This window comes from Dama dama, chromosome 18 (assembly GCF_033118175.1).
Source record: "Dama dama isolate Ldn47 chromosome 18, ASM3311817v1, whole genome shotgun sequence".
Classification (NCBI taxonomy): domain Eukaryota; kingdom Metazoa; phylum Chordata; class Mammalia; order Artiodactyla; family Cervidae; genus Dama; species Dama dama.
Genome location: NC_083698.1, coordinates 113,092,651 through 113,115,272, shown reverse-complemented (window position 1 = coordinate 113,115,272; position 22,622 = coordinate 113,092,651). Strand labels below are relative to the sequence as shown.

At 60.4% G+C, this 22,622-nt stretch overlaps 1 protein-coding gene across 2 annotated transcripts in view; it reads left to right on the top strand.

The window, feature by feature from the left end:
• Positions 1–22,622, top strand: part of PTPRN2 (protein tyrosine phosphatase receptor type N2) — a 600,304-nt gene that overhangs the window by 234,466 nt on the left and 343,216 nt on the right. For both annotated transcript variants that reach the window (XM_061166236.1, XM_061166237.1), the window contains 2 exons: positions 2,803–2,889; positions 5,795–5,874. In XM_061166236.1, the coding sequence (XP_061022219.1) occupies positions 2,803–2,889; positions 5,795–5,874 (167 nt within the window). The remainder of the gene's footprint in view (positions 1–2,802; positions 2,890–5,794; positions 5,875–22,622) is intronic.

Here is a 22,622-nt window from a genome sequence, read left to right as displayed (position 1 = left end):
TCAGGGTGAGGGCGTGGTCGGGTGAGGGCATGGTCGGGTGAGGGCGTGGTTGGGTGAGGGCATGGTCAGGCGAGGGTGTGCCGTCAGGGTGAGGGCGTGGTCAGGTGAGGGCGTGGTTGGGTGAGGACGTGGTCAGGGTGAGGACGTGGTCAGGGTGAGGGCGTGGTCAGGTGAGGGCGTGGTTGGGTGAGGACGTGGTCAGGGTGAGGACGTGGTCAGGGTGAGGGCGTGGTCAGGTGAGGGCGTGGTCGGGTGAGGGCGTGTGCCATCAGGGTGAGGGCTTGCCCCACAGTCGTGAAGCTGCCACCCCAGGGTGTACAGAAACCTTTCCGTTTGTCTTTCTTTGAGGATTTACTGGTAGTGTGATCTTCGGCACTGAATTTAATTTCTGGAGCTTCAGTTTCCACCTCTTTCAAGGGAGGTTAATACCTCCCCTGGAGGTTAAAACCTCCAGGTTTGTTGTGAGCAGTGAACGAGATAATTTCCATAGAATCACTTGTGGTTGATGGCGAAGAGTTTGCCTTTAAGATCTCACTGGTCTCAATGTTTCTGAAAAGACCCTGATGCTGGGAAAGACTGAAGGCAGGAGGAGAAGGGGATGACAGAGGATGAGATGGTTGGATGGCATCACCGACTCAATGGACATGAGTTTGAGCAAGCTCCGGGAGTTGGTGATGGACAGGGAGGCCTGGCGTGCTGCGGTCCATGGGGTCAGAGTCGGACACGACTGAGCGACTGAATTGAATGTTTCTGACCCTCAGGTTGTCCCTAGTCTTTGTTTTGAGAGTGGCCTCAACGCTCCCCTGACAGATTTTCTCATTTTGACCCAGTGGTGAACCTAGGCTGTGCATGGGTGGGGCGGCTGCCTTGAGAATGGGGTGTGGCCCCTCTCGGCAAGCTTCCTGACCTGGATTACAGGGCCCTTTTTCCGTTTTGCTGATTTAGAGACTCCCCAGCACACATCTCGCTTAAGGAGCACTCTGTCTCAGGAAGTTAAGTGCCTTAGAGGGGAGGCCCCGCCAGCTCTTGACGGTGACCCTTCCTGCCCTGACGGCGAGGCAGGCAGAGCACCCGCCGCCACTCCCGCTCTGACCTCTGGCTGCTAGAAGCACGCCATCTCTCTTCCTGGCGGCAGGTATCCAGGAGACCCGGAGGCAGGTGTCACAGTCGGCCCGTGAAATTGCAAGTGCTATGTCCGTCCAGTGATTTTTGAGATTAACTCCAACTGCTTTCTAAGGAAGTTCAGGCCATGAAATGACAGCTGATGGCCACATAGTTTAAAAACAAAAGAGAAATAATTGCGTGCTGGGTTTGAGTACAGTTGACAGCCTCTCATTTGTCTGACTTGAGCTAGAATGGGGGCCACAGTTGTCACGAGCCATTTGCCCTGCTTGCCCTGACAGCGCAGCAGGAGGGGCTGAGGTGTCCCCCTGAAGCTCCTGGGGAGTGTCTGTGTCCGCAGGCGTGTGTGTGTACACCTGGGGAGTGTCCGTGCCCACAGGTGTGTGTGTGCACACCTGGGGAGTGTCTGTGTCCGCAGGCGTGTGTGTGTACACCTGGGGAGTGTCCGTGCCCACAGGTGTGTGTGTGCACACCTGGGGAGTGACTGCAGGGCTGTCTCTGCACACCTGGGGAGCGTTTGTCTGCAGGGGTGTGTTCGCACACCCAGGGAGTGTCTGTGTCTGCAGGGGTGTGTGCACACCCAGGGGGTTTCTGTGTCTGCAGGGGTGTGTGTGTATTCCTGGGGAGTGTCTGTGTCCGCAGGTGTGTGTGTGTGTGTTCACAGCTGGGAAGTGTCTGTGTCCTCGGGGGTGTGTGCACTCCTGGGGCATGTCTGTGTCTGCAGGGGTGTGTGTGTGTGTTCCTAGGGAGTGTCTGTGTCTGCAGGGGTGTGTGTGCACAGCTGGGGAGTGTCTGTGTCCTCAGGGGTGTGTGTGCACTCCTGGGGAGTGTCTGTGTCTGCAGATGTGTGTGTGTGTGTGTGTGTGTGTTCACAGCTGGGAAGTATCTGTGTCCTCAGGGGTGTGTGTGCACTCCTGGGGTGTGTCCGCATCTGGGGGCTGTGTGCACACCGGGTGCGTGCGTGGCTCTCCTCAGTTGCCTTCTTCTGGGCTCAGCCCCACTGCAGGGCCAGGGCTGCAGCTGTGTCTGTCCCCAGGGCAGCAGGTGGGAGGACTCCAGGGTAGCCGCACATGCAGATACACCACTTTTAAAACATTCTTATTTTAAAACCTGGTGACATAAAAGTCTGTGGAGAGAGTGTCTGGGAGGTTTGGGGTCTCATCCATCCTTGAGGCATGGGTTCCCAGCCCTGAGGGCTCCTCACTGTCTCAGGAAGCAGGATGGTGGGGGTGGGGGGCAGCCCCCCATTGCAGAGCAGGGACCAGCCTGCTGCTCCCTGGGCCCACCTCGCTCCCCAGCACCCCCATTCGCACCGTGTTGCTCCTCTTACTGGTTTAAAGTGGGGTGATTCATCACGTCTGGGGAGACACCTGCTCCCAGCCGCCCCCTGCCCCCTACCCAGGCCACATAATGGAAATACAGGCAGAGCAGCTCTTGGATCAGGGCGGGGTGGGGGTGTGGGGTTCCAGGGGGCGCGGGGCCCCGTTCCCCATAGTGAGGGGTGGAGGGCGGTGCGGACCCCGTTGCTTGCAGTGAGGAGGTGGGGTCCGGGGTCCCCGTTTCTTGCAGTGAGGAGGTGGGGTCCGGGTCCCCGTTCCTCGCAGTGAGGGGGCGTGGGGGTCGCGGGCCCCAGTCCTCGCAGTGAGAAGCCCGCCCGGTAACCCTGCCGTCTCCCCACAGCTCCCTGAGCCTGGACAAGGGCACGCAGGCGCTGGAGGACGTGGCGCGGCTCCTGGAGGTGCCGGCGGGCGTCTTCACGGACGTCGAGTGAGTGCGGATGGGGCTCGGGCGGCTCCTCCTTCTGAGCGTCCCTCCAGCAGGTTCCCCGTGGGGCGTGTTCACTGTGCCACAGAGGCTGGTGCGGGAGGAAGAGGGGGGAGCATCCAGGGGGTCCGGTTAGCTCTGTAAGCGCAGCAGAAACCCGAGTGTCAGCAGGACGGTGACCCCGAGAGGGCCCCGCTGACCCGGAACCCCAGGGGCTCTGGACGGTGGGGCGGCCCCTCTGCAGGTGAACCAGGGCCTGGGGCTGGCGCCCGCAGTGTGCACGCCCCGAGGAGAGGCCTGAGGTCCCCGAGTGCCCCAGTCCGTCACATCCTCAGTGGGCTGGGTTTTAGAGAAAGCTGGTAACACGGAGTCCAGGGCTGCCACGTGGCAGGTGCGTTGGTCTGGGTCCCACTCTTGTTTTCTGATGGAACCCTGAGGCTGGGAAGAGCGTGCAGGGCCGTCGGAAACGCACTGGGACCCCGGGCTTCCGGTGGGAGGGGAGGGGCGGGGTCCCCGGGGTCTCCAGTGGGAGGGGGCGGGGTCTGGGGGTTTCCAGTGGGAGGGGCAGTGCCCAGGGGCTCTAGTGTGAGGGGAGGGGCGGGGTCCCGCGGGTCTCCAGGGGGAGGGGCGGGGTCCCGGGACTTAAGTAGATGCGGTCCTGACCTGGTGACCCCTCTCCGCCTGTCACCCCGTTCTGCTCCTCACTCCTTGGCTCAGTCCCTCCCAGACACACCATCTCCAGGTCTGCGGGTCCTGGGGGCTTTCCCGCCTCCAGAGGTGGGCTGATCGTGAGACCAGCTCTTTTGTAAATATCACTTGCTGCGATCTCTTTCCAGCTTGGTGAGCGGGGCCTCCTGCCTCCCCTGGGGGCCACAACGACGCCACCGCCCTCTTTCAGCCTCTGTCAGTCTTGGCCATGGCTCTCGTGACCGAGTCCCACCCCAAGGCCTCGCCCGGCCCTGGAGCCTCGAACCAGCCCGCACGTCTGTGCCTCGGGAGCCCGGGTCCTGCCCAGTCGATGCGGGGCTGGCAGCTGTGGGTCTTTAATGCTGCACCCGTGTGGGGTGCGTGTGGCGTCCCAAACGGTACATACGAGTCCTGTGTGTCGACCCCAGGACCCGGCATGTGCGGGTCCACAGCATCTGCAGGGGTGACCCGGGCAGGGGTCTGGAGGGGACGACCGCATGGCCGCAGGGGGTCTGTGTGTCGCGGTGCTGGCGCGGCAGATCGTCGCTCCTGGAGAGGCACGGAGGCCGCCGCTCGGAGCGCTCTTCCAGGGTGGTGTGTGTTTCTGTGGAGAGACTAGTTATGCTTAATATGTTTTGTTAATGGCTCTGTAGCTGTCAAGTAAATTCCATTATTTCTTACTACATCATTAGAGGCCATTAAGACGGCATTGGCGTGCCGCTGTAATTGGGCCGACAGACGCCCGGCCAGCGCGGTTATGGTTTTATAATCGAGTCCCGGCTGTCGGCGGCACTGATGCATGCGCTGCTCCGGGCTCTCGCTGGGCGGGCAGACAGGAGGCCGTCCGCACTCTGGGCCCCCAGCCCGGGCCTTCAGCTGAGCCCGAGGCCAGCCCGGGCAGCCGGGGCTGCCTCAGCCTGAACCCCCTCCCCAAGTCCGCAGCAGGCCAGCAGGGTGCCCCCGAAATAGTGTTTCAGTTTCCCCCAGTGGAGTTTGTTCTTATTTGCCCCTTCTTATCTCCCTGGCGACTTGAACCACCTCCCATTTTATAGCCGAGCCCGCCTGAGGCCTCAGAGCTTAAAAGGCTCAGCAGGGTGACAGGTGGTGACCTGGGACACAGACATGCAGAGATCTCTGTGCAGAGACTCCGCGTGCCCGCCTGAAAGAGCAGGTGCTGTGGAGACAGCCCTGAACTCACGCTGAGGTCAGCCGGGAGGTCGGATCCGCCTCGGGCGGCTGGTGACCCTTTCTTCCTGGCGCCAGGGCAGAGCTTGGCCACGTGAGGCTGGGTGGTCAGAGACACGGAACCTCCGTTCACAGAGTGCTTTCCACACTGGGCCGTCCCAGGGTCACTAAGGTCGCGTGTGCAGCATCCCAGGGTCACATGTATGCACGTCCTGGGACTTGCACGTGGTGTCCTGGAAGGAAGGAAGGAGGGCAGGCTGTGGTGCTGCAGGTGGGGACACGTGAATGAACCGCGCGCTCTGTCTTTCGGAAACCAGGAGCATCCACGTGATCTTCAGAGAACACTCTCAGCACCCAAGGGAAGGTTAGGTTTGGGGGGCCCTACTTACCGGGACTCTCCAGATTTGGTTAGAGTAGAGATGTCACCTCACTGGTCACCAGGAAGAGTGCTGTCCTGCGGGCTCTCCTGGTGGGAAGGGCCGCCTGCGTGGTTCCCGCTCCTGGGACACCAGCCCCAGGGGGTTGTCCAGGGGGTGACGGGCCAGGAGATGCGGAGCTTGGGGAGTCCTGATGGAAACAGCTCCCCGTCCCCCTCAGATGGATCAGTTGTTTAAAAACGGATGCGATTTTCAAAGTCATAGTCATGTTCAACAAAGTATTTAAAATGCTTTGAACAGTTTTGATAACTCCTGGCAAGCAGTCCCCTGCCAGTTATTTTTATACTGAGTAGTTCTTAAAGATTTCAATAAGTTTTCAAGAGAATTTTAAAAATACTTGTCTCTTTCCCGTCTGTGCTTGGCTCCTGTGGCTCCCTGGGGAACTGACTACTAAAACCTGTTTCCATAACAATTTTCTTTTTCCATGCAGGAGTGTCTGTCGGTTTATTGGGGTTGATTTGAATCTTTTTGTAAGAGCCCTGCCATGTGTATTTTTAGAGTAGCAGAGCCTGTGGGCAGAGTCCCTGGGACCCACGGTGGCCCTGGGGTGTGTGGGGCGCGCTGAGCAGTCCTGACACCTCCTAAATGGTCTCTTCCAGGGTCGAGGGGCCAGCGGTGACCTTCAGGGTGCGCGCCAACGCCCAGAATGTGACGGCAGCAGCGGCGGCGAAGGCGGCAGGTAAGGCTGTTTCTGCGAGCGCCGTGCTGGGCGCAGATGCCCAGACGTAGCACAGAGTGACCGCCTCAGCCAGCCTTAGCCAGTCCTGCACGTCGCTAAGCATATGAACTGCTGTAACGGGATTGACACTTCCTCCTGGGGCGCAGTGCAGCGCGTGTCCTGGGTGCCTGAGAGACAGTTCTTGGCAGCTGAGGCCTCGTCGTATTGTGTCTGTTAACTTAAAGTTTCTTTATCCACTGACAGTAAGCTGGCACAGAAGTATCGGTAACGCCCCCTTTAATGGAACAAACCCAGGTCTTCTTGGTCTTGGTTGCTGTTGGCTTTTACTTGCAGTGGATTTTGGTGCCCTTACTGATGCTTATTTGTTCAAAGTAATGATTTTGGGGCCTCCCAGTTGGCGTTAGTGGTACCCATCCCACCTGCCAATGCAGGAGACATAAGAGATGCGGGTTCAATCCCTGGGTCAGGATGATCCCTGGAGAAGGAAATGGTAGCCCACTCCAGTACTCTTGCCTGGAGAATCCCACGGACAGAGGAGCCTGGCGGGCTACAATCCATGGAGTTGCAAAGAGTCGGACAAGACTGAAGCAACTTATTAGCACAATGATTTTGAGGACAAGAACTGTTGGTTAAAGAAGAATTCCTTGCACAGTTGTACCAGTTCCCGTAAAAATCTGACAGATCTGCCTGTGGAGACTGAGCCTGCTCGCAGGCTTCATTCCACTGCAGGAGTGGGGCTCGGGGTGGAGCCGACCCGGCCGGGCAGTCTCCCCGTCGGGCAAAGTGGCAGAGTGGGTCCTGGGGAAGGAGGCAGCAGACTCCGGTCTGAACTCTCTGCGCCTGAGTGGCCCAGGCCCCCTCGCTGCATGGACTGGTTTCATGCTCCTCCTTCCTCAGTACAAGAGGTTACTGAATATACTTAAGACCAAAGCAGGTATCGGTGTTTTACCCAGATATGCACTAATCATTCCGTAAGTAGCAATTCATCCCAGTACCGGGAAATAACACTTTCAGGACTTGATTTGTTGGAACTTAAGGACAATATGAATGGAATGAAATGAAATGAAGCCTTATCTTTTTAGATTTGTGACCACATACTTGTGACAGTGGTCTTTCATTTATTTTGTTGCTCTCTGGGGGAAGTGAGGTTGATTACTTGAAACCTGGTGTCTTGGTTTTTGGCTCATGTGTCCGTGTCATGCATGGAGGGGGAACGGCGCCCGCAGCCTGAGCGTCAAGTCACAGCCCCTATACTCAGGTTTCTGGGTTGCCCCAGCGTGTCCGGGAACCAGCGTGGGGGCGCCAGCCGCCGTGCCCGCTGCAGGTTGTGCTTCTGCAGAATGGGCAACGTGCGCCCACCGTTTAAAAACGTAGTTCCTTTTATGAGTACTTTCATGTTTTCAATGTACCTGATGCTGTAAGGGAGAGGACTACAGAGAATGAGTCTGTGACCACAGGACCGTAGTGTTTGGTGCTGAAATACCAAACTGCAGAGTCAGCTCGACCCCCTCCGCCCTGCGGGCATGCCTGTTGTCGCGGGCAGAGGAGGCCTCCCGCCGGGTGCGGACTCGATGCCGTGCTGTCAGGGAGGTTAGAGCCCCGCTCAGGAAGTCCCCGTGATGACGTGTGGGGCTGCTCCCTGTTCATACTTACACGATGAACAAATTTGCTTCTGTTTTGAAATATTTGAAGATGGTTCTGTAACGAACCTCCTCTCTCATCCTCGGCCCCGGGAAGGTATTTGAGGCTTCTTGTTCGTGTCTTTGTCCCTGCAGGAGCCCCAGCAGAGTGGATGGGAGGGGACGGGGGGCCTTCAGGGCTGGGGCCGCACTTTCCTCCTGGAATCCTGGTCAGGTGTTGGATACTGTCAGGGTTGAGGGCTGTTCATGGGCCCCATCGCTCTGGAGCAGATGCCGACACAGGTGACTCTGTGGAGGGGGAGATCGAGTCGGGGACGGCAGTGGAGACCAGAGCCCGAGGTCCTGGAGGCCAGGCCCGCGCAGGTCCTGGGAGCTGCAGCGCCGCCAGCACGCAGACCCCGGCTGGCCCGCCCCGGCCCCAGTCACGTGTGAGTGCAGAACCAGGGCGTGGGGAGGGGCTGGCTGAGCTTCAGGGTGCCCACAGTGAGGACGCTGAGCCTGTGTCTCTGAGGGCCCAGGCGTCTCCTGGAGATGCTTTCAGTCAATGCCAGCCCCCCTTGGTGGTCACTGGTCGGTACCAGTGTGGTTCGGCCGCCCCAGGCCCTGAGCGGACCGGGGTGTGCTGCGGTCTGACCGAACAGAGGCTCAGCTCTGGTGAAGGTGCAGCCCCGGGGGGACGCAAGGAGGGGGCAGTATGGCGCATAATGCGGCGTGGTGTGGCTGGTGACGCAACGTGCGCGGCGTGTGATCGGCGGGGTATCAGGTATGCAAGGGAGCAACGCGTGTAACATCACGTAATGTAGGAACACTGTTCCGTGATGCACGGTGCTGCCCGACACGCTGTGACCCGTGCAAAGCGCGGCCCAGGGCACGGCGTGGTGCGGTGCGCGGCAGTGTGCTGTAGTGAGGCGCAGTACCCTGCACTGTCCCGAGGCGTTCATCGCATCATGTCAGGAAACGGAGGGTTCTGGAAAGAAAGCAGGCCACAGTGGGACCTGAACAGGAGGTGGCCGGACGAGGCGGCGTGGCCGTGGGACAGAGGCCAGGGCTGCGCTGCTCGGGGAGGCCGGCTCGGGCGGGCCGGGGGGCTCACTGTGCCGGGGGTCGGGCCTCCAGGGACGCGCGACTGGGCGTCTGCATCGGTGGCCGGGCCTGGGTCTGGGAGCCGGCAGCGTGGCGCCCAGCCCATCCCAGAGCCATCTGTGGTGTCCAGGTGGGTTTTGTAGTCTCGTCTTTATCGGCCCCTCACCTTCCTTCTCTTTCTGGCTCTGTGCTGAGTGCCATGGGCCACAGAGAGCCAGGCAGAACCGCTCTTGTCCTCATTGGGCCTGGAAAGACACGTTTGGGCCCAGACACCCTGATGACGCAGGGAGGGCTTCCTGGAGGAGGCAGCCCGAGGAGAGAATGCTGGGACTTCACGGGGAATGGTGGGGTGGGACCTGCAGTGTTAACTGCGATACCCAAGACTTCAGGGAGCTCCTGGCTTCCGCGTGAGGGACATTCGGTGGGGTGGCCTGGCAGGAGGACGGGAAACACTTGCAAGGCATTTGGGTGATGGGGCCACACATCACGGGTGGGACACGGCGGCATCGTGAATGAGCTCAGTGCCGAGGAGCTGGCGCGGGCCCTGGAGACGTGGCTGGCGTGTGCTGGCGTGTGGGAAGTGCCCAGGCCGAGGGCCCCGTTTCCAGCTGTCCCTGGTGGAGGGGAGCTTGTCAGGGAGGCAGGAGGTGCCATGCAGACGGGCATGTGTGGTCTGGCCATGTTCTCTGGGGCTTCGAGTCTCTGAGATGAGACATGCCCGTGTGGCTGGAGAGAAGCGGCCCCTGTGGGCAAGCAGGTGCCTGGCAGGGTCTGCAGTGAGGCTCACGGCCCAGCCCTGCGTGGCCCCAGCGGCGCTGGGCCGGGGAGCCTGGGCCCACGTTGGAGCAGGACAGCCTTCCTGATGCGAGGCGGCACTCAAGTCTCTGATTCTCGAATTGTCCCGATGCAGTAACTTCAGAAGCCCTGTGATGCCCAGCTCGTAACATCTAACAGAGTCTTCCCACAGGCCCGTCGGCATCAGCAGTCCACCCCCTTTCTCCTGGCCTTACCCGCAGCCCCTCTGTACGCCTGGCCACCTGGCTGGCCCGGGCAGTGCCCGCGGGTGCTGGGACAAGGGGCAAGGAGAGGCGCCGCTCGCTGAAGGCCTGCTGGGAGGGGGCCGGGGCCCCGGCCTCGGGGACCAGCCTGAGACCATGGCGCTCGGCAGGAGGCCCTCAGGAGCTGGTGGGGATGGTGGTCACAGCGGGTCTCACTGTCAGGCTGCTGCGGCCAAGCCTGCCTCCCGGGGCCGGTTCCTGCCACTTGCCCTCCCGCACGGGGGCCTGAGGCTCTGACGGCTATTCCTGAAGATGAACTTCTAACTCGCAAGGCATGCTGTACCCCAAGTTCACAGGACATGCTGTGAACATAGTCCACACAGTTCACAGGTCACACTGGTACCCCAAGTCCATGGAGTTCACAGGACTCACTGCACCCCAAGCCCATGGAGCTCACAGGACATGCTGGTACCCCAAGCCCATGGAGCTCACAGGTCATGCTGCACCCCAAGCCCATGGAGCTCACAGGACATGCTGGTGTCCCAAGCCCATGGAGTTCACAGGACATGCTGCACCCCAACTCCATGGAGCTCACAGGTCACGCTGCACCCCAAGCCCATGGAGCTCACAGGACACGCTGGTATCCCAAGCCCATGGAGTTCACAGGACATGCTGCACCCCAAGTCCATGGAGTCCACAGGTCACACTGCACCCCAAGTCCATGGAGTTCACAGGACATGCTGGTACCCCAAGTACACGGAGCTCACAGGTCACGCTGCACCCCAAGTCCATGGAGCTCACAGGTCACGCTGCACCCCAAGTCCATGGAGCTCACAGGTCACGCTGCACCCCAAGTCCATGGAGCTCACAGGTCATGCTGCACCCCAAGTCCATGGAGCTCACAGGTCACGCTGCACCCCAAGTCCATGGAGCTCACAGGTCATGCTGCACCCCAAGTCCATGGAGCTCACAGGTCACGCTGCACCCCAAGTCCATGGAGCTCACAGGTCATGCTGCACCCCAAGCCCATGGAGTTCACAGGACATGCTGGTATCCCAAGTCCATGGAGTTCACAGGTCACAGTGCACCCCAAGCCCATGGAGTTCACAGGACATGCTGGTACCCCAAGTCCATGGAGCTCACAGGTCACGCTGCACCCCAAGCCCATGGAGTTCACAGGACATGCTGGTACCCCAAGTACACGGAGCTCACAGGTCACGCTGCACCCCAAGTCCATGGAGCTCACAGGTCACGCTGCACCCCAAGTCCATGGAGCTCACAGGTCACGCTGCACCCCAAGTCCATGGAGCTCACAGGTCATGCTGCACCCCAAGTCCATGGAGCTCACAGGTCACGCTGCACCCCAAGTCCATGGAGCTCACAGGTCATGCTGCACCCCAAGTCCATGGAGCTCACAGGTCATGCTGCACCCCAAGTCCATGGAGCTCACAGGTCACGCTGCACCCCAAGTCCATGGAGCTCACAGGTCATGCTGCACCCCAAGCCCATGGAGTTCACAGGACATGCTGGTATCCCAAGTCCATGGAGTTCACAGGTCACAGTGCACCCCAAGCCCATGGAGTTCACAGGACATGCTGGTACCCCAAGTCCATGGAGCTCACAGGTCACGCTGCACCCCAAGCCCATGGAGTTCACAGGACATGCTGGTACCCCAAGCCCACGGAGCTCACAGGTCACGCTGCACCCCAAGCCCATGGAGTTCACAGGACATGCTGGTACCCCAAGCCCACAGAGCTCACAGGTCACACTGCACCCCAAGCCCATGGAGTTCACAGATCACACTGCACCCCAAGTCCATGGAGCTCACAGGTCACGCTGCACCCCAAGTCCATGGAGCTCACAGGTCACGCTGCACCCCAAGTCCATGGAGCTCACAGGTCATGCTGCACCCCAAGCCCATGGAGCTCACAGGTCACACTGCACCCCAAGCCCACGGAGTTCACAGGACATGCTGGTACCCCAAGTCCATGGAGCTCACAGGTCACACTGCACCCCAAGTCCATGGAGTTCACAGGTCATGCTGCACCCCAAGTCCATGGAGTTCACAGGTCACGCTGCACCCCAAGCCCATGGAGCTCACAGGACATGTTGCACCCCAAGTCCATGGAGTTCACAAGGCATTCTGGTACCCCAGTCCATCTAACTCACACTGGACATTGACACCCCTGAATCTGTCTAACTCACAGGGGACGTTGGAACCCCAGTCCATCTGGCCCTGAGACACAGCTCTGTGATAACTCATCGTGTGCCTCAGGCATGGAGGTGACACTGCGTGTGGCCGTGTGATGGGACCACACTCGTGGGGTGACTGCATGAGACGCAGATTTCACGAGTCGCCCGTGGTCCGCAGGGTGAGGGCAGCCGCCCGTGGTAGCGCCAGGAAGCAGTCCTGTGGGGTTGGAGACCTGCAGATCCAGGTGCTTGTACGCTGATACTTTCTCCTTCAAAGACGGTTTGCTGTCTGTCAACACCTCGTCTTATTACAATTGCAGAGTCAGAAAAAGCCAATTCAAAGTGAAAAGTCTTCAGCAAAAGCAGTGATAGGGTTCCCTCCCACGGGATGACACAGTATAGGTAAGCTCTTGCCAATGTCACCACCCGATCCTTGTCCTCGGGGAGGTAGCTCAAGCCGCCCCTTGGAGGAAGCCCGGTGGTGGTGAGAAGTGCGGCCATCCCTGCCGCCAGCCAGCCTTGTCCTGCAGGGGCTCGCCCAGGCGCGCTGACCCCCTGGACCCTGGGCCTGGACGTGGGCAGCGAGCCGTCTGCGAGCCTTCCAGGGTGCGCTGGATCCCTCTCTTGGCAGGAGAGCCTGGAGCAGGGCACCAGTGTGGGCCCTCCGTGACCTTAGGGCCCTCGGCGGGGGAGCAGGCTGCGGGGCTGACACGCACAGCCAGTGTTCCCCAGCCTCCTTGTCTCTTTCCCCTGAACATCCCGAGGTGAAAGGGAGGGTCAGGTGGGGCCCAGCGCCCCTGCCAGGGGGGCTGCCTGCTCTGGGCTCTGCCTGGGCAGGCGCTCACTGTCCTGCCCCCGTCCACTGGGACACCCCTGCCAGCCCTCCCCGCTCCCCTGGAGCCACTCGACCACGTCTGCGGCCTGTTCTCCCCGGGGCGGCCGGACAGAGGGTGGGCAGCGTGGAGCAGGCCCGTGCAGAGACGTGGCCCCTGCCGCAGGGGCCCGCGGAGACGAGTGGCCGAAACGAGGCTGCCGGGGAGGCAGAGCTGGACGGGGCCTCCCTCCTCGGGTCGGTTAGAAGCGTCCTCCTGACCGCCGACCACCGTGGGCCCGCTGAGCAGACACAGGTGTGGACCTCGGGCCTCTGCCTGAACTGGCACCCGGGACACGGAGCACGGGAACGGGCAGCTGGTGAGCCCCAGGGGGCTGGCGGGCTGGACGGAGGTGCAGAAACGTCAGGGCGAACGGCCCGCGGGCTCCCAGCTTTGTGTGCGGGTGCATCCGGGGCGGGGTGTCAGTCAGGGGTGTTGCCCGCCATGGGCCCCCGCGGTCTCTAGCTGTGGAGAGCTGGGCTGCCCGACGGGCCTCTCCCACCAGCCGTGGGAGGAGGCGGTGTTCAAAAACGTCTGTCAGCTCACGACTGCATTTCAGAGTGATTCCATGTCTGTAAGACGGGACGCAGTGGGCGGGGCGGATGCGAGGCCCCACGGCAGGTCCACTCCCCCGAGCCGTCCCTGCTTAGGTGGCAGGTTTCCTCCTGGTTCTCAGGGTGCGGACTGGCCGCAGTGGCACTGAGCAGGCGGGCCCCGTGGGGCAGGCACCCCGTGGGGCAGGGGTCCCATAGAGCAGGGGGTCCCTGTGAGGCAGGGGTCCCCATGGGGCAGGCACCCCATGGGGCAGGGGTCCCGTGGGGCAGGGGGTCCCCATGAGGCAGGGGTCCCCGTGGGGCAGGGGTCCCTGTGGGGCAGGCACCCCGTGGGGCAGGGGTCCCGTAGGGCAGGGGGTCCCTGTGAGGCAGGGGTCCCCATGGGGCAGGCACCCCATGGGGCAGGGGTCCCGTGGGGCAGGGGGTCCCCATGAGGCAGGGGTCCCCGTGGGGCAGGGGTCCCTGTGGGGCAGGCACCCCGTGGGGCAGGGGTCCCGTGGGGCAGGGGTCCCCGTGGGGCAGGGGGCCTGTGGGGCAGGGGTCCCGGGGGGCAGGGGTCCCGTGGGGCAGGGGTCCCCGTGGGGCAGGGGCTTCTCCCCAGGCACTCCCCATCCAAGGACCCCCATCCGAGCCCCCTTCCAGCCGGCATCCCCCCCACAGGGCCGCACGCTCGCTCTGGGGGTTCCTTAAATCCTCCGCTGGGCTCACACACCCTTTACACGAAGAAGACCTTCCTTACGGCGGCCTCCAGAACACACCTCCGTTCCACATGAATGTTTTTCTTTGACCACGTTAAACAGATGTAACCCCTTTGGTGGCGGTTTAGTCACTAAGTCGTGTCCAACTCTTGCAGGCTCCTCTGTCCTTGGGATTCTCCAGGCAAGAATACTGGAGTGGGTTGCCATACCCTCCTCCAGGGGATCTTCCCCACCCAGGAATCGAGCCCGGGTCTCCTGCACTGCAGGCAGATTCTTTACCACTGAGCTGCCAGGGAAGCCCCTTTGGCAGTTCGTAAGGCAGCACACGGGGCAGTGTGTCCACCTGGGCACGGTGCTCCTCGCCCTCTGAAAGCCCACTTGGGTAGAAGATGTGTTCTTTCCTCTCCCTTTCGAATGCTCTTTTTTCCTCTGTCCTACTCTCTAGCGACCTTCCCCCAGAAGCCATGCAGCGTCACAGGCCCCCTGCTGCCCCCTCTCCTGTGGGGACCCTCAGAGCCGCCACAGTGCTGGCCCTGAGCCCTGAGCCCACGGGCAGGTCCTGAGTGGACCCCCCGGAGCGGGGTTAACAGCCCCCCACACCTCGCTCCCCATCCAGCAATAGCCGGGACCCTGGACTTAGGGGGAAGACCAGGCCACCGGCTGGCTGTGCCTCTGCGGCAGGTCCCCGACAGAGATTGGAGCCCCTGGGGGGTGAGGACAGCCGCTCCCAGGAGGACAGAGCCCCTGGGGGGTGAGGACAGCCGCTCCCAGGTGGGCAGGACCAGCTTTCCCCCAGGTCTGTCTGGTGAAGGAATGGCTGAACCATTTCATCATTTTAAGAATCTCCCCCCACATCACTCACAGACCCCTTGGTCACTGATTTTGGAGGAATCTAGTGAGAGCTGTCTGTTCTTCCTTAACTTTCAAAACCCAATTTCCAGACTCCGTTTTTTCTCCCTTCTGAAAAGAAAGTCAGAAACCAGGGGACAAGCGACCAGGAGGTCAGAGATCACTTACATTAGAAGACGCTGCCCGTGATAAGCGTTAGCACCTGCCCAGCAAGGAGATCTGCTCCTCGGCGTCATTCCTGTGTTAATGCCACTGCCTGCGAGAATGTCCCTCCTGTGAACCAGCCCCTCGACCTCTCTGCCCAGGACCCTCGGATCAGAGGCCGAGCGTCCACCCCCGCCAGGCCTGTCCGAGGCGACAGCCTCTGATGCAGGTGGGGACCCTCCTGTCAGAGATGGAGAGAGACTTGCGTGTGTGTTCACGGCTCCCCTTTGCACTAGCGATGCCGGCTCCGGGCCCTTCCTCCCTCGAGCCAGGCACTCCCAGCAGAAGCAAACTTCAGCCTTTGTGTTTGGAGCTGGCTGTGCCCCGGAGCTGTTTAGGAGGCCTGGAAGCCACGTCCAAGTTCAGTGTGTGCTTTGACATGTAAATTCACACGAGGCATATTTAATCAGTCACAGTGACATGCTAATTGGATTCATCTGTGGACTGAATGAGCCATGCATTTGAAGAAAAATGAAGGGAACGCATCGCCAGCTGAGACACTTTGTAACCAGTGCGGTGCGTCATCAAAGTGCGAGAAGGCCAAGGCGCCAGGTCCGTGTGGGGCCTCAGCCGCCGGTTCAGGCCTGTTCCTGCCTCACGGCGACACGCGGCGGGCCATCCTGGGGACCGTGCCGCTGTCCGCGGTGCTGAGTTTAGGAGCCCCGGGGCGCCTGACACCCCGGAGACCCAGGAGTCCATGATGGAGTGCGTGTGTGAGCACAGCCTGAGACACGGTGCGGCGCGTGGGATGAGCGTGCAAACACAAGTGCAGGCGTGTGCGATTGTGCGAGCAGGGTGCAGGCCCGCAGAAGTGGGCGGGAGAGGTGTCCCCGCCTGTCCCACCATCCCCCTGGCTCACACGGGCCTCCCGCCCTCCATGCACATAGCATGCTCAGGGGGCCTGGGGCCCCCCTCGGGGAGCCGCACAGGGGCCGCGGTGGTCTGCCTGCATCTGGCTCGGGGGTGACAGTGGCCGCCCTTGCCCTCCCAGCACGCCCTCCCGGACCACCGGGGGCACCCTGCTCGCCATCACATCTGGCCCACGTCCCTTAGCACGGGCAGAGGGAGGCTGCAGCTCTCAGGCGTGAGGGCCCCTAGGCCCGGGTGCCCCGCGGGGGCAGCGTCTCCGGGTCCCACCCTCCCGTCCTCACCAGCCCCCTGCACGCGATCACAGGTGGGGGCTTCCTGCGCTGTCCCCTGCAGCAGCTGGCAGGGCGAAACTTACCCCGCGAAGCCGTGGCGCACGGCGCGGCCAGGTAGAGCCGGGTTGGCGGGGCCTCCACTGTGTTGAGTGTCTTTTTGCAGGAGCAGGGGTCCGTGAGTGATGAGTAGGCCTTTCCTCTCTGGTGGGCAGGGACTTATCACACAGACTCACCAAGCCAGGAACAGGCAGGCAGGACGTGGGGGGTCAGGGTGGGGTGGGGCCCCGGCCATTCCCCCACCGGGGATGCCGCTGAACCCTGTGAGGGAAGGAGCCCGGCCTGGCTACAGAGACCAGCAGGGTGTGCCGGGGGGCGGAGAGCAGGAGGCCAGGATGCAAGTGCGTGGGCGCTGGGGGCACCCAGGGAGAAGGCCTTGGGGCCAGTTCTCTGTCCCCAGAGGACCCAGAGCGGCAGGAGCTTCTGGAGTGGTCAGCTGCGGGCCCCGCGGGGTGAGTCATGCAGGCAGGTCACGGCTGCCGCCTGATTCCTTTCGCTGGTTGAGCGGGAGGACACGTGTGTGCAGTGGTGCCCCGGGCGGTGACCGTGGGGTGTGGAGCAGGGCTCCGCTCCGTGACTTGTGGTTTTTCTTTCATTTGAAGACGACAGACATGGAAGCATGGTTGCTGCAAAACATGCGTGACTCATGAAAACCTGCGTTCTGGGCGGTTCCGCTCTTCAGAACGATTCTGTACGGTTTTCACCGTGACTCTTCTCAGGCCATTTAAGCCGTGGTTTGCGTGGACACTCTAACCAGGGACGCGCTTGCTCCAGGTCTGGGCACCCGCTGGGGCATTCACAGGGGCCCGTGTCCTCGGCGCGCTAACTCCTGGGCCCCAGCGGTGCCCGAGCGCCAAGAGTCTGCCCGGAAGCCAGGAGCCGCCGGGCTGTGCGGGGGAGCCTGAGCCCGGGCGCTCCGGGCTCAGCTGCAGGTCGAGCACCAGGCCTGCCGGTGCAGCTGTCTGAGGGCCTCCGTGAGCAGGCACGGGGATGGGCCAGTGTCCACGGGGAGGCCGAGGGCCACGGCAGCTGCGACAGTGGCCAGGAGGCAGCGGGGGCGGCAGGCTGAGGATGAGGAGGTGGGCAGGCGGCACCGGTCCTGGGAGCGGCCGGGCCCCGGGTAGGGCGGTGGGGGGGACCTGCTGGTGGGCCGGCAGGACGTCGGGGCCCTGGAAAGAGGGCGTGGTGGCTGGGCACCCGTCCTGCCTGCTTCATCCACCCCGACCCGCAGCGCAGCCTCCCTTGTTTGCGGTGGCTCAGGGGCGTCTAGGCGCCCGGTGTCCTGCGGAGTCCCGCTGTCCGTAGCTTTGCCCCTCATCCCGGCTCCCCTTCCAGCTCTGCCTCCATCCCCGGGGCCTCCTGGTGCTACCCTCACAGCGGGCTGGGGTCCCCATGCCGGGCGCTGGCAGGCAGGACGCTCCAGCCCCTTCCCCGGGGCTGCGGTGGCGTGTCCGGTCATCGGCTGTGGCCCTGGTCCTCCTCCTAGATGGAAAGCCTCCTGGGAGGGAAGGAAGCCGCCGTCTGCCACAGTCCACTGAGCAGGTTCTGGGATGCGCAGCCCCCGGGTCCTTCTGACGCTGCGCACAGAGCTTGGCGGCTGCGTGGAGTGTGGAGCGGGTGCAGAGCCCTTGTTCCGTGTTGTCAGCGATGTGTCTGGGGGTCCCACCCCGGCCGGGGACCCCCGCCCTCCCCGGCCTGGCTGTAGGCGGATCGCCCGCCCCTCTGCTGACTCAGGAGGGTTGAGGTTAAAGTAGAACCGCACCTCGCTGGGTGGAGACCACCTTCCCCCACGCCCGAGGAGGACAGGGCGCAGCGGTGACGGGGCGAGGAGCCCTCTCGGGGAAGCCCGCCCCCTGCCCAGCAGGCGCAGGGACCCTTGAGGTGGGCGCTGCCCGCTCCCCGCCGCGTCCCGGTGCGCGGTGTCGGTGGGCGTGCTGCCGTTACCGTGGGGACAGTGTGGGAAGTGCGCATCCTGGGAAGTTCCAGGTGGACTCAGTGACCAGAAGGGCGGTCAGGAGGAGAGGCAGCGTCAGGACCGTGGGGTTGGGTTCTGCCCCAGGTCTGGGCTTAACTGGCCGTGTCAGCGTCACCAACTAGTTGTGCAGTGATCAGGACTGCTCACCCACCGGGTCCCTCCAGCCCCGAGCGACAGAATGGGGGGGTCTGCTAGGCAACCCCTGGAACCCCGTCCGACGGGAGGAGGCTCGCGTCCCAGGCATGTCCGCAGTCTGCTCTGCCTCCCTGGCCTCCCTGGCGGTCCGCGCGCCTCGGGCCTCTCTCTCTCTCTCTTTCTCATGAGTGTCCGCACGGCTGACCCAGGCCGGCCCCACTGGGGATTCGGGGTACCTCCCCAGCATTTGTCTGCACAGCCATGGCCTTACCCACTGGAAGGTGGAAGAGTGGAAATCTGAAGAATGTAAACATCTTTCCAGTTTCCTTTTTTTTAAAGATAAGAGCAATTATTTCTGCAGCCACTTGGAGCCGCCTGATACGGAGGCTGGCTCAGCTTCCCTTGTTCTCCGCATCTTCAACAGAAATAGACGCTGGTGCTGCAGTCCAGTCTTCCAGAAAGCCTCTTGCCTAGGCGGGTCTGCACCCCGAGCTGTGCGTTCGGGTGGTTTCAGCGTGAGCCGCCAGTGGATGTCGGGGTTGGTGCACGAGTGTGGGCCTGGCACAGGGGGTTTGACACGGGGCCCCTTTGGTTCTGAACATGGGCAGTATGCTTGGAAGTCCCCCCCTGGGGCTCATCTCCCCTGCTCCTGCTTCTCCTGTCAGCTCCCGCCGCCCTGCTGAGAGGGAAGGGCGGCCCCGGTCATCTCCTCGGGGCTTCCTCTACTTAAGCTGAATGTCTGGAGGTTTGTATGCAGCACTGGACACCTTTCCTGGGCACCCGACACCCAGCCTCCAGCGCCCAGGCCAGTCCCCTTGTGGTTGTCTGGGGTGGGGTGAGGATTGGGGTCATCTCAGCCTCTCTGCCGCGCCTTGCACTCCACTGATGAGTCTGATTTAATAGGCATCACTGCAATGTTAGCTCAGCTGGTAAAGAATCGTCTGCAATACAGGAGACCCTGGTTTCATTCCTGGGTTGGGAAGATCCGCTGGAGAAGGGATAGGCTACCCACTCCAGTGTTCTGGGCTGGAGAATTCCCTGGACTGTATAGTCCGTGGGGTCGCAAAGAGTCAGACGTGACCGAGCGGCTCCCACTCTCAGCCCTGAGTCCTCACACCGGGTCATCCTCGGCGCTGGCTGAGCCCTCCTCCTGGCCCCTGGTGTCTGTTCTCCCCTTGGGGCTGTGAGTGATTTAAACCCAGCCCCTGGTTAGCGGGAACTGGAGAGACCCAGAGTTGGAGACCTCTTTGCTTTCTGTTTTCCGGTTTTTGCAGCATCTGGGGGGCGGGCTGAGGGCAGACAAGGATGAAAGGGTCACGGGAGCTCCCAGCCCCGCCCCCCATTCTGTGCTTCACGCTTCATCCTGCGAAGTGCTCCCTAGATGCATCAGCTTCATCACTCCTCTCCTGTTTCCTGCACCACTCAATCACTTTTTATTTAACCGAAGACTGCTTTGGACATTTCACGAGCTGTTGGTTATAAAACCTTGTAACTGAGATAAAGTGTTTTGAACATTTTCTGGTCTTAAGGATCCCATAGGGTGCTTTGGGGGTTAGTTAACTGCATGGAAACTGTGTGTGTGGTGGTGCAGGACGGCAGTGCAGGCGCCGTGCTGGTGGCCGGTCTGTCCCCGTCCCGAGTCCTCCCCCGCCGCCCAGCCCTGCCCCATTCCCTCGCCCCCAGGTGCTCGGCGAACCTTCCAGTGAAAGAAGTGAGGTAACCTCATAGGTTCCACAGAGGCTGCGCTGGCCTGCCGTGCGTTCTGCTGGGGGCAAGTGTCTTCTCAGCTCACGTGCCCAGCTTCAGGATCTCTTGGCGTCTTTAATTGCATCTTTCTTTCCGTTCAGTTTAGCCTCTCAGTCGTGTCCAACTCTTTGCGACTCCATGGACCGCAGCACGCCAGGCCTCCCTGTCCTTCGCCAACTCCTAGAGTTTACTCAAACTCATGTCCATCGAGTCAGTGATGCCATCCAACCATCTCATCCTCTGTCATCCCCTTCTCTTCCCGTCTTCAACGTTTCCCTGCATCAGGGTCTTTTTCATTGAGTCATCTATTCCCATCAGGTGGCCACAGTATTGGAGTTTCAGCTTCAGAATCAGTCCTTCCAATGAATATTCAGGACTGATTTCCTTTAGACTTGCTTCTGTTGACTTGACTTTCCAGGAGGCTTCTAACAAGTGCTATATATACAGGAAGCCCCCAAACCGTGTGATGAGTAAGAGCTTTGCAAGATGGAAGCATTAATAAAGGAGCTAGTAGGAGTCTGTTAGTCGCTCAATCATGTCCAACTCTTTGTGACCCCATGGACTGTAGCCCACCAGGCTCCTCTGTCCATGGGATTCTCCAGGCAAGAATGCTGGCATGGGTAGCCATTTCCTTCTCCAGGGGATCTTCCCGACCCAGGGATCGAACACTTGTCTCCTGCACTGCAGGCATATTCTTACTGTCTGAGCTACCTTCTCAAACATGAGCTTAGTCATCGGCGGGAAAGGGTGTCATTGGGAAAAGTCTCATGAGAAAGACTCAGGAAGGGCTGAGAGCTGACCTTACAAGAGCCAAATCCACAGAAGCTTGATTCCTTTTTCTGGACCCATGTACTCAGGTCTCTGTCTGGCCAGAGGCTTTCCCAGAGAATAAGTATTGACTATTTGTAGCTTTCGATTGTCTCTTTATATTAATGGTATTAAGAACTACTTCAGGAAAAAGCAGTCAACAAATTTTAGGCGGGTGATGTATTTTTATCCTTACTTTCCTTGTCCCTTAATAATGAGTAGGCGCATTTCAGCTTCCAGGTTCTCCTCGGACGTTCCAGGCAGGCTCCCTGGGCCCCTGCAGGCGCCTCCCTGATACTTGCATTTCTTTATGGAGATTCAAGTTTCTCACCTGCTTCGCAGAGAAATGGGCTTCGCTGGTGGCTCAGATGGTAAAGTGTCTGCCTGCAGCACGGAAGACCTGAGTTCAGTCCCTGGGTCAGGAAGATCCCCTGGAAAAGGAAATGGCAACCCATTCCAGGATCCTTGTCTGGAGAATCCCATGGACAGAGGAGCCTGGTGGGCCACAGTCCATGGGGTTGCAAAGAGTCGGACACAACTGAGTGACTTGACTTGACTTTCACTTTAAGTTTCTCACCTACAAGCTGTTGACAAGTTTGCTCATTTCTCACATCTGAGTCTTCGTTTCTCCTTTGTTTCTGAAGGGTATGGAATTGCTCGGATGCTTTTTCTTTAGCTCATTTAATGCTTAACTCCGTTCTCTTCTTGCTCACGTGGTGCAGGTCTCTCCCTGTTCCCCTGGCAGCTGCTTTTTTCTGTCTTGGATGCTGTACAGTTTGAACATGACATGCGACTTTGAGGGATCGTGTCCTGCTGGGTGTTCCTGAGCCCCTGGGTGTGGTTCGGCGGGCTCGCTCACTGAGAACCTCTGCAGCCGTCCTGTCTGCCGTGGCGTCCTCTCCCCCTCTGAGGTGCACCTCTTGCAGCTGCCCCCAGGTCCTGGGTTCCTCTCTGTCTTTCTCTCTCTCTGCAGAGCACCTTCAAGGTGTCTTCACGCAGCCCTGTCCAGCCCAGGCGTTCGCCGTCTCTACTACAGTGCTCCAGTTTCTAGCATTTCTTTTTGGTTCTTCTTGAGCATCTGCCTTTCTGTGTGTGTGCTGACAGCAGGCCTCACATGCTCCACCACACACACGCACACACACACGCACGCACACACACACAAGCACACACACATGCACACACACACACGCACACACACACACACACACACACGCACACGCACAGTGACAATGTGAGGTGATGGCACGTTAACTAATCTTACTGTGGTCACCATTTCACAGTGTGATGGTGCGTCCCATCACCACGTTGTTCACCTCAAACTCACACAATGTTACTTGTCAATTATATCTTAAAAAAGCTGGGAAAATAGTAAACATTCAGTTCAGTTCAGTCGCTTAGTTGTGTCTGACTCTTTGTGGCCCCATGGACCGCAGCACGCCAGGCCTCCCTGTCTATCACCGACTCCCGGAGCTTACTCAAACCCATGTCCATCGAGTCGGTGATGCCATCCAGCCATCTCATCTTCTGTCGTCCCCTTCTCCTCCTGCCTTCAATCTTTCCCGGCATAATAAACGTGAGTTCACCCGAAAACAGGATACAGTTCTTTCATGGTTGGTTGCTGCTGGTATGTAGGCACATGGATTTTTATTTTGACCTTGTGTCTTTCATCCTTGAAAAAGACCTCTTAGTAGTTATACTTGTTTAATTACAGATTCTCTTAGTGTTTTCTGTAGACAAACATATCATCTACAGCTGAGAATATTGGTTTTCTTCCCTTCTAATCCTACATATCTTC